Raw genomic sequence first — 11,701 nt, 5'->3', positions numbered from 1 at the left:
TACATGTATCGCTCTGTTCAATGCTTGAATAAATGAGAAAAAATCGCTTAATATTTTTGCTTCAACAGGTATTTAAACACAAAATATTATGATTCTCAACCCACTTCATTAACTACTAATAGCATGTTTGACCAAACTTTTAAAATCAGCTTATTTTGAAAAGTATTTTTGGTGATAAACAGTTTGTGTTTGGCTAATTAATTTAAAAAATATTTTTAAGCAGTAATTAGTATTTGACCAAGCTTTTAAAAACTGTTTGTGTATTTTTCTCAAAATACTTCTCAGAAAAGTGCTTTTGGAGAGAAACTATTTTTTTCTTCTCAAAAACTGTTTTTGCTTCTCCTCAAAAGCTCTTTTTTTTTTTTCCTTCTAAAAGCTTGATCAAACACCTCAATTTTTTGACCAAAAAAAGTATTTTTCGCCACCAAAAAAAAAAAATTGACCAAATAGGCTGTAAGACTCATCCTAGGTGCTTTTCGCTGTTTCCAATTTTATTTGTATGTGTTTGTGTACAATGTGATATAGGTCTACCTATTTCGACTGTTAAATACTCTTTTTTCTTTTTCAATTTTAATTTTGAATTTTTTTACTTCAACTAATTATTATCCAAACGACATCATACACAAGCTCAACTTTTTTTTTTGTTTTTGTTTTTTATTTTGTGTTACTTAACTCTTTAAGAATTAACATATAATTTGGAAATATTTTGGTATTCTTAAGAAAAATAAAATGAAAAGAAAATAATGTGGCTTTGGCAACAACCGACCTACTAATAATATAGGCAAGCATCCTGTCCAAGTAAATAATATGTCAGGCAGGTATATGGTCAGCGGTCCAATCGCTTGCTCCCCAAGTCTAAGCTGCTTTAGCGCTTTATATAAGCCTTTTTCTTCAGTTTTCCTCTCTTGCCCTCATCCTTTTCTCTCTCTCTCTCTCTCTCTCTCAACTTGAGAGAAAATCCTCAATACAGCCGAAGTAGCCGAGTCCGGAGAATCACTAAAGAATATCAAAACCTGTATTTCGATCCGGTTTTCTCGAATCAGGTATTTAAGGATTTCTTCAATACTTAGGGCTTGAAAAAAATATATACTTATTAGGGCTTGAAATTGAACCTTAGAATTCCTTGTTAAGTTTTTGTATTCTGAATTGAAATTGTTCCAAGTACGATTTAATTCATTTTCTGAGCATTTTTCTCTACTTTTCAGTTGAATTGATTCGATTTTGGGCAGTAGCAATCTGTCGTTGGATAGGGATATTGGTTATTTCCAAATTTTAAGTCAGAATATGAGCTTTTCATCTGCACAAAACAATAGACGGAATAACAACAGTAATCGTCCCAGAAACACTCCTGTTCAAAGTGCTCGACGTGAGTGGGTACCTCGGGGATCCACGGCCACCACCACTGTTTCAGCTGCCCCTGTCACCACCACGGTAATTACCACTGTTGTGAGCCCCGTGTTCAATCTTAATGGCTCAAGTTCAGCTGGAAATGGAAGAGAAAAGGATAATGTGTCAGTTGCACTCGTTAATCATCGAAATCAGACATATGTGGGACCCAATTACGATAAGGGGCCGGCTTATGCGAGGAGAGAGAGGGGAAGGGACAGGGAGAACCACAATCATCAGGAGATCAGGGTGGAGAGGGCGGTCAATGGGAAGATTAATCAGGGCGAACACAAATGGTTGAAGGACCCTAATTTGCCTCAACTTGTGCAAGAAATTCAGGAGAAGCTGTTGAAGGGAAACATTGAGTGCATGATTTGCTATGATATGGTGCGGAGGTCTGCCCCTGTTTGGTCATGTTCCAGCTGTTACTCCATTTTCCATCTTAATTGTATCAAAAAATGGGCCCGAGCTCCCACTTCTGTTGACACGTCTGCGGAGAAGAATCAGGGATTTAATTGGCGCTGTCCAGGCTGTCAATCAGTGCAGCTCACTTCATCCAAGGAGATCCGATATATTTGCTTTTGTGGGAAGAGGCAAGATCCTCCGTCAGATTTGTACTTGACCCCGCATTCATGTGGAGAGCCCTGTGGCAAGAAACTTGAGAAGGAGCTTCCAGGGCATGATCTGAGTGAAGAGGATCTGTGCCCTCACGTTTGTGTCCTACAATGCCATCCTGGTCCTTGTCCACCTTGTAAGGCATTTGCTCCAGCTAGAAGTTGCCCCTGCGGGAAGGAAGTAATTACCACTCGCTGCTCTGATCGCAAGTCCGTTCTTACCTGCGGACAGCAGTGTGGTAAGCTTCTTGACTGTGGGCGTCATCGGTGTGAACAGACTTGCCATGTTGGTCCTTGTGGCCATTGTCAAGTTATTGTGAATGCCTATTGCTTCTGTAAGAAGAAAACAGAGGTTGTTCTTTGTGGAGACATGGGTGTGAAAGGAGATATCAAGATCGAGGACGGCGTCTTTTCATGCAGTTCAGCTTGTGGAAGGAAGCTTAGCTGCGGAAACCACGTCTGTCTTGAGCTCTGCCATCCAGGGCCATGTGGGGATTGTGCCTTGTTGCCAAGCAAGGTCAAGACATGCTGCTGCGGTAAAACCAGCTTGGAAGACGAAAGAGACAGTTGTTTAGATCCAATTCCAACCTGTTCCAAGGTCTGTGGTAAAAGCCTTAGGTGTGGGGTACATCGCTGTCAAGCGGTGTGTCATTCTGGTGACTGTGCACCATGTCTTGTTCCTGTCACTCAAAGATGCCGCTGTGGGTCAACTTCTCGAACAGTGGAGTGTTACAAAACGCAGGCAGAAGATGAGAAGTTCACTTGTGATAGACCTTGCGGGCAAAAGAAGAACTGTGGAAGGCACCGTTGCAGTGAGCGATGTTGCCCTCTTTCTAATCCAAAAAATTCTGTCACAGGTGGTTGGAATCCTCATTTTTGTTCAATGCCGTGTGAGAAGAAGCTTAGATGTGGGCAGCATTCTTGCGAGTCACTTTGTCACAGTGGTCACTGCCCTCCCTGCCTTGAGACAATTTTCACCGATTTGACTTGTGCTTGTGGGAGAACGTCAATTCCTCCTCCGCTACCTTGTGGAACACCTTCTCCTTCGTGTCAGTTACCATGCTCGGTTCCTCAGCCTTGTGGTCATCCACCTACTCACAGCTGCCATTTTGGAGACTGTCTGCCATGTGCTGTTCCTGTAGCAAAGGAATGTGTAGGCGGACATGTAATTTTGAGGAATATACCTTGTGGATCAAAAGACATCAGATGTAACAAGCTTTGCGGGAAGACCAGGCAGTGTGGCTTGCATGCATGTGCTAGAACTTGTCATTCATCACCATGTGACTTTTCTGCTGGCCCCAGCAACGGCTCCAGAGCCTCTTGTGGGCAGACATGTGGTGCTCCTAGAAGAGATTGCAGGCACACATGTACTGCTCTTTGTCACCCCTCTTCGCCATGTCCTGATGTGAGATGTGAGTTTCCTGTTACTATTACTTGTTCTTGTGGCCGGGTCACAGCAAATGTTCCTTGTGATGCTGGAGGTCAGATCGTTGATTCTGTTTTTGAAGCTACTATAATCCACAAGTTGCCTTCACCTCTTCAACCTATTGAAATAAATGGGAAGAAGGTTCCTCTTGGTCAGAGGAAGCTCACTTGTGATGATGAATGTGCAAAGATGGAGAAGAAAAAGGTTCTTTCTGATGCTTTTGGTATAACTCCGCCGAATTTGGAGGCCCTCCATTTTGGTGATGCAGCTGTCTCTGAAGTGCTAGGGGATCTTCTTAGGCGTGACCCTAAGTGGGTTTTGTCCATAGAAGAAAGGTGCAAATGTTTGGTCCTTGGCAGGAGCAGAGGCGGGGTTAATGCGCTCAAAGTTCATGTTTTTTGCCCAATGTTGAAGGAAAAGCGGGATGCAGTTAGACTGATAGCTGCAAGGTGGAAGCTTTCAGTGAATGCAGCTGGTTGGGAACCCAAGAGATTCATCACTGTTCATGTTACACCCAAGTCCAAAGCTCCAGCGCGTATACTTGGTGCCAAAGGTTGTACTGTCAATAACATTGCTCAGCCTGCTGTTTTTGATTCTCTGGTGGATATGGATCCGAGGCTTGTTGTGGCTTTGTTTGACTTGCCAAGAGATGCAGACATTAGTGCGTTAGTTCTCAGGTTTGGTGGTGAATGCGAGCTTGTCTGGTTGAATGACAAGAATGCCTTGGCTGTGTTCAGTGATCCTGCCCGAGCAGCAACAGCTATGAGGAGGCTAGACCAGGGGTCAGCTTATTGTGGTGCTGCTGTAGTTCCTCAGAGTGGTGTTGCATCAGCAGTGGCATCCGCTACTAATGCTTGGGGAGTCTCCGGAGCAGCCAAGGATGGGGGAGGAGCGGCAGCTCTTAAGGGTAATCCATGGAAGAAGGCTGTAGTCCAGGAGCCTCATTTGAGGGAGAGTCCATGGGATCCCGAAGAATGGTCCAAGAATCCCACTGATTCAGCCCCTTCTGCCTGGAGGACAAATGAAGCAACACCCGCTGCCTCGTCTAATAGGTGGAGTGTCTTAGGGCCTGAAATGACTTCCAATTTTCCCAGGGCGTCTATTACAATCAAGGAACCTGTTACTGAGCCAGGAGTGGGTGGTTCAGCTTTGCCCCCCAAACCTCAAGACGTGGGGGTCGACGAGATGGCAGATGTAGTGGATGATTGGGAGAAGGCTTACGATTGAGCGCCTGCAAATGCATATGTTTTTGCTGTCCAATTATTTCTTTTATGTTTTCTTTTAAGTGCTCAGACGGGAGTTGATTTTTTTATGTTTAGTAGCTCCTGTTTACAATATTTGTTCATCATCTAAAGGGAGAGTGCTGTTTTCTTTTTGGTTAAAAAACACAACTCCTTTAGCCTTGGTGTCAATTTCCTCCTTTTTCCTCAATGAAGGAAAAGAATCAAGGGAAAAATATTGGTCGTATGGTTCAGAATGGGCACTTGTTACAGGCTCTCGTTGGCGTAATGTGCCATTCGGAATTACGTCTAGTAAGGTAAATCTTTTAGCTGATGGTCACTGTTTTAAAATACTGTTTGTTACAAGTACTGTTTCCTTTGAAGCCCTTGATAATTGATGGTAATAATAACTAACTGGTGCTAATGTAGTAGTAACAGCCAGAGTTATTGATCTTCTGTTGATATGATTGTTGTGTTGATAGGCGGTAAGATGAGTTTTTTTCTTCACCTGCGATAATATGGATTGGGTACGGTGTGAGAGCATCTCCAACGCTCCCCCATTTTTCCAAAATACATTCATTTTTTGCCAAAATGTGCTCCTCATTTTTTGCTGCAAGATGGGGATGAATAGTGTTATTCCAAATTTGGAGGGAAACTATTCTATCTCATCCGTTCGTCTGTTACTATTCATCCTTATTTTATTATTATTTTTATTATTTAACTCTTTTAATTTATCTCTTTATATATACCTAATTATGTTTATGTAATATCTTTATAATATTAATTTTACATCTTAGCTTTGGCGTATAATTTTGATAAATTAATTTTTGTACATTTATTATTTTTATGTAAAATTGTAAGTTACTTTTATTATAAGTTATAATTGTACAAAAAATATATAATCATCTCAAAAAATGAATGGTGCAAATATAAAATATTAGATGTTGCTAAAATTGAAAGGTGCGAATATAAAATATTAGATGTTGCTAAAATTGAAAAGTGAAAGTTGAAAATACATTAAATGAAAATATATTAATGGTCGAGGATGAGTGTGATTTTAATGCACCAATTCAAGATGATTGAGAATGTCCACCCCCAACGATAGAAATGGTAGTAGATGAAAATCATCGATTTGAATAATTTTTAGCTCAACATAAAAGAATTAAGGACAAAGATGCTCATTTTGCACTTCGTAATGCATTAATAGATTATTTATGGGAGCATACTAGAGGTGTAAGTTGAATATTTATATAATATTTAATCAGAATTTTATCATAATATAATATGTATTTAATTATCTTGTATCTCAATGATTTCACTTTTATTTGAATTATTCGTTAATATATATAATGTATAATATTTGCTTATAAATTATATTATTTAAAAATTTATGGCATAAAATAATTTTATATTAAATTATATGTGATAAATATGTATAAAAAAAGATAGAATTTCTTTAATAGAAATAAGAAAATAAAATTTAAATAAAAGATAATAATATAATATTGAAGAGAGAAGAATATAAAATAAAATATATTTTTTTGGAGTAATAGTTTGAGTAACTTTATCCTATTTTAGAGTTTACTTCATTTTAGAGGAGAAAATGGAGGCAGGATCGGAGAATATCATTTTGGTTAACTTCGACTTCAATGAAATGACTGCTTCGATTTGTTTAATAGAAAGGTATGATCATATTAACTTGGTCCATTTTAATAGACTAATGTGCCTTATAAAATAAGGGAGAAAACTTAAGGCAAGGATTTATGCCATCTGTCCATTTTAATGATCACAAGGAAATAATTAAAAATTTAAATAATAATTGTAACTTTTAACAAATATGGTACTCCAATTTTCTTATGGTAAATTTAAGCCCGATGTCGGAGAATTAAAAATTAATTGCATCTTGGGAAATTGAATCAAAAACTTCAAAAGGAGAGTTAATTGCATTCCTAGTGTAGTTATACAATTATTTTATTAATTAAAGAGGACAAATAATGAACACAAGAAAATTGAAGTTTTTAATGATTAATCATAATTATAACTTTATCCAATATGAAATACATTTATGAAAGGTAAAAATATCTATTAACATTTTATTTTAGAGTTCCGTGCTTTTATAACGCTATGTGCGAATCAATTTCTTCTAATAATTTGTTATCATGTGAAAATAGTGTCGCTTCATTAAATCTTTCCTGATATATTGTTATCTTAGGAAAACTATTATTAATTTTAATAAAAAACAACTTCTAGCTGAGGCAAAAGTTTTAGGAATTGTTAACATTCCTACTTATTAGAAGAGGGAACACATGCACCTCTCCGTGTCAACGTGTGTATTCCCTTGAATTTTTATTTTGTCTGGGGTAATTTTGTAATTTATTAATTTACAGCTCAATTGATACTCTTTCTTGGCCAAAGCGTGGACTCTCAATTCCCCAAACCTAAAAACTCCATTCAACACTTGTTAGAAGCATTCACTTCCAAATTATTCCACACGAAGGAAAGAGGGCAGCATCAATTGCCCCAAAATCCAGCAGACCTTACCTAATAATTCAACGAAACATCTACCACTAAGAGCAGGTTTATTCCAATCACTCCAGCATTTTATTTTATTTATGCTTTCTGTTCTACTTTTTCTTCTTATGCAAAAAGATCAGGTCTTTGGGGTTTTGGCTTGATTATCAATCTTTTCTTCAGTTTAGTCTTAAGATTCGTTTCAGAAAGGTGAAAACAAACTGAGGTTGGGTCTGATTTGTTCTCTGTTATTAATTTGTTTATTTTGAATTTCTTACGTGACTTCTAAGTTCTCTTCATTTTTTTTTCTTGTATTTTACTTTCTTTAAAAGATTGGTCATTAAAAGACTGAACCCCAACGGGTTATTACATTTCTATTATTTATACCAGTAGAATGAACAATAAATTTGTTACTTAGGGTCTGCTGACTCCTTTTTTGGTTTGAATGTTATAAATACAGTTATCTTGTGGTAATAAGCTTGTGAAAAAATATATTCCGGTCAAAGAAACAAACCAAATTTGCATATGCTTGTTAATCGATCTCTATCCTTCAGAGTTAGATTATAAACTTCATGTATACCGGGAGATGAAGACAAGTAGTACTTGGAACAAAATAAAGAGGTAAAAATTGCTACTCCTTATATATAGCTATTTTGTATATGAATTATTTCCAGTAATGTTAGATTGAATGGTTTAGTTACATGAAAATCTTAGTTTTGTCGTGCTGCTTCTTGAATTTATCCTCAAAAGAGAAAAAAACGGAAGTTAATTGGTCAGCACAACTGAAGTCTAAGTAGTATTCTCAGTTTGTTAAAGCATCTGTTATTTTTATTTTACTATCTTAAAAATATACGCTCTAGCAACACCAATAACTATATAGATTCAAAATTGATGCAGAAAGGGGAAGTTCTCTACCTGGGAATATCAAGTGTAATTTTGTATATTTAAGGTTATGATTTTTATGCCAATTGGATGTACCTGTTGTATCCTGATATGTGTCAGTTTACCTTATTGTTCAACCTACATGGACTACTGTTTGTTAAATTTACAACAGAAATATAATAAGTGATAATTTTGTTAATGTTTGAAAGTGAAGTTTTTTTAGCGACAATGCTCGATGAACATGTTGATGAGATTTGAATTGTTGGGAGTATCTGTCATAACTATGTGTCAGCATAAATTTCAGCAGTTTCTATCCCTAAATTTCTTTACGACGAGGCATTTGACATTACCTTTTGTGGGTTCCAATCATAATTTCCTTAAAACGTTGATTATATATACTATACTATTCAGTAGTTGTTACTGATATACGTGTAGGGAAAACCATAATTTTATAAAACTTTGTTTCTATGAACTTCTTCGTGGTGGGCCTACAGAACAAGTAATGAATGATGCATAGTATTGATAAGTCGAGTCAAGCATAATGTAGTGATGGCATAAAGTGGCTAATTTTCACCCCAATTTTTGGCCTTAAAAACTTTCAATCATGACCAAGTCGAATACCTGCCCTGCCAGAACTTTCTTTTGCACAACTTTTGTTCCCGTTCAAAGTATTCTTCGTCTATTCTTTCTCCTAATTCTTCCGTGGGGTTATGAATGGATTCTCTCAAAATTTATCCATTTTTCCCGTAGGGATTTCATAGAGAGAATATGTAAAGTATACTTTGTTTGCAAAGTTAACCCATCGAAGGTTTTCGTCGATATCCGGTATGATCAGATTAATCTTTTAATATCTTTAGTTATAGATGCAATTTTGGACTTTGGTTCGACTCCTACTCTGGGTTTCTGTATATATAGTTAGGACTAACAGGTAAACATTCCTGATTTGGGAATTTTCCTGAAATATTAAAATGTACTGCACAATAAATTAAATATAAAGCCGTCAGAATATTTAAAATATTTTTCTGATTATTTAGTCTTCCATTGTGGCAATTTGCAACAGATTGCTCTTCGAATTTTTGGTTTACATGATTAGAGGAGTAAACCCAGATGGTCCCTTATGACATTTTCTCTACACAGGCAAACTTACATGTCTGCACAACTGAGTATCACTTCATTTTTTTAATTTTCTTCGAGAGTTAATTGTTGCATTTCCTCGAAAGAACTGTGTCAGTATTAATTAAAATAATTTTCTTTAGAAATTAATTTAGCTAATCCTTATTCGTCAGCAAAATATTTATCCTTGAATGAACCACAAATAGAACTACAGTACAAATTAGAAGAAATAATGACTATCACCAGCCCTACAATATTGATAATTGATAAATGATCATTAAAGGAACAAAAAAAATGATTCAAAAAGATCTTTATGTCTAAGGAAGGACATTGTTCTGGATATGTAAATTTATAATAGTGTAAACCTACATGTTTACATCTTGTCCACGTTTCTATGTTTTTATTTTTTGATAAATTTATTTGGAAATATAATGGCCACACTATTTTGATTTCACAGGTTCTTCAAAGTGCTGACCTGGGAAGCAGAAACAATGCTTAAACTAGAATACATGACTTTGACTAAAATAGGTGATTCTGCACTTCTTTAGTCTATTGTCATATGCTTATTCATAATGCTAAATAATTATGCTTTATATTTCATGTTATTGTGTTAATATGTCTCTACTTTAGTAATAAATTTATATGCCTACAAATAACAGAAAGATGGACAACGCCTAAATTGAGCAGATCAAGAACGTTCATATCTTGGTGGAAAAAATAGTGATAAATGCCTTAGACAACATATATCACATGGAGAGAAATGGTACATAATTCATTTTCCATAAGACTCTTAAACATCATAAGATTTGATGCTACAGAAAAACATTCATTAACTTCTAGCACTAGCAAATATTTTTATCTCAGCTATCATGGTTCCTTATACTTCGACAGGGTACAAATATCTAAATTGATATTTTTAGATACTCCTACTGGTGCAACACCAAGTGCAGCTCCTGTACAGAAGACTTCATTTGCACTAATCACATGTAAGACTATAAAGCAAGTCAAACAAATTCAGACACAAATTATAATTCAATGTATTGGCTATACCCAATACATTATCCCTTCTCTTTTGTTAAAATGTATGGAAGTAAGACAATAATTTAGGTTAATAGACGGTAAAGTATGTTACAATCAAGAATTTAAAGAGAATTTAAAAAAAAAATATTTCTTTTAATAAATTATAATGCACGGATGTGTTAATTTCTACTTTTTTTATTCTGATAATTTGTATTACGCACATGTGCTAAAACATTTTTTACTTTTGCATTTTTCAGACTAGCTTGTTGTCTCGGTCTCAAGGCAAATACGCTCTGCTTCCTAAGAGCACGACAAGTCGACAACTATTAGGGACCTAATATAATTGATAGAATTGCAGCAACAAGAAGAAAGTTAATCAATTGTATAGATTTTGAATCAAACCGAATAGATTTTGTTCAATTTTACTTTAGTCTTTAAACAATTTTTTTTATGTTAAATCAAAAATTTATAAGTTCCTTGGGCCCGGGCCCGCCCGAGCTACCGCCAACTAGTTATTATATGACGGAGTATTATCACTTTTAGTCCGCGTCAGAAACTATTTGTATTTGGTAGCCGAAAAAGTATAAAATTTATATATTTTTTATATATAACATACATAATGTATATATATATATATATATTTTTTTTTCCGCTATTATTTTGAGAGCGGCTATACAATGTCATTTCCCCTTATATTATAATTGATAAATGCATTAGGAAACAAAAAATCAAGTTTTCTTTATTTTCTACTTGTACAATTTCTCTTGAACTTTTAATTCTAAAAGTAAGTTTAACCATCATTATCAAATTGATTACGACGTTTTAAGAAAAGTTCAAGGTTAAGGTAGTATTTATCTTCAAACAGAGGAAGTACATAATTATCTCAGTATATGTAGTTTATTGTACATGCAAACCCTATTAATTATAAACAGTGATGCAATTGACAATTAGAAGTGATAATCGCTGTAGATTTTAACAATGCAATTTAGGAGTAATCTTCTCCTTACTTAAGCAATAAAGGAGAAAGAAGAACTAAAAACTGAAAGACTACTAAAAGTTCCAGTGCAACACAGATCAGATGACATCGACAAATAGATGCCTCCTCAATTTGTGTGATATGTCGAGGAATACTTTCACAAGAGATAAAAATGTGGACATAGAAAATAGACCATCTCAAGTTGATTCAGTTACAATAGCAAATTAGTACTATCATTTATCCTGCTTTCAAGACCACACTTGAAATTTGGTATATGAATTTGTCATTTGAGAAAAGCACAACGCTGAACTTCCTTGCTGACAAAATTCCATGATCCTAGTTCTTTATCCCAACTAAAACTAGAGAACTAATTAGCAAATATGCAAACCATAGTTTGATCTATACCATGGCTGTGATGGGATGGATAAGATCTCTCCATCCTTAACCAGAGGTTTCGGTTTCGAGTCCTGCATATGAAAAAAATTCTATTAGGGAGCACTTCCCCCTTAAATGGGCCTTACGCGCCAGGATTTTCATTAAGAGGAGTCAAAAT

The 11,701-nt window shown here is 35.7% G+C and overlaps 1 protein-coding gene and 1 long non-coding RNA gene across 3 annotated transcripts; both read left to right on the top strand.

Annotated features, from left to right (window-relative positions):
* Positions 1 to 851: 851 nt before the first annotated feature.
* Positions 852 to 5,238, top strand: LOC107767166 (NF-X1-type zinc finger protein NFXL1). Its single transcript, XM_016586087.2, has 2 exons — positions 852 to 1,043; positions 1,206 to 5,238. The coding sequence occupies exon 2, from the start codon at positions 1,285 to 1,287 to the stop codon at positions 4,651 to 4,653; it is 3,369 nt and encodes a 1,122-aa protein (XP_016441573.2). The 5' UTR covers positions 852 to 1,043; positions 1,206 to 1,284; the 3' UTR covers positions 4,654 to 5,238.
* Positions 5,239 to 7,013: 1,775 nt separating this feature from the next.
* On the top strand, positions 7,014 to 10,644 carry LOC107818628 (uncharacterized). 2 transcript variants are annotated; one of them, XR_012708542.1, is made up of 6 exons: positions 7,014 to 7,223; positions 7,618 to 7,778; positions 8,790 to 9,680; positions 9,812 to 9,915; positions 10,044 to 10,138; positions 10,430 to 10,644. It is a non-coding gene; the product is annotated as an uncharacterized LOC107818628 (long non-coding RNA). The 2 variants fall into 2 exon arrangements; XR_012708541.1 differs by having other exon boundaries at positions 7,040 to 7,223; positions 9,610 to 9,680.
* Positions 10,645 to 11,701: the final 1,057 nt, after the last annotated feature.

The sequence above is a fragment of the Nicotiana tabacum genome, chromosome 4 (assembly GCF_000715075.1).
Source record: "Nicotiana tabacum cultivar K326 chromosome 4, ASM71507v2, whole genome shotgun sequence".
NCBI lineage: Eukaryota > Viridiplantae > Streptophyta > Magnoliopsida > Solanales > Solanaceae > Nicotiana > Nicotiana tabacum.
Note: the sequence above shows the minus strand (reverse complement) of the source record. Positions and strands in the feature narration are given on the sequence as shown.

Excerpts from the sequence above, each read along its gene's own strand:
- LOC107767166 (XM_016586087.2), top strand. The coding sequence starts at position 1,285 with ATGAGCTTTTCATCTGCACAAAACAATAGACGGAATAACAACAGTAAT.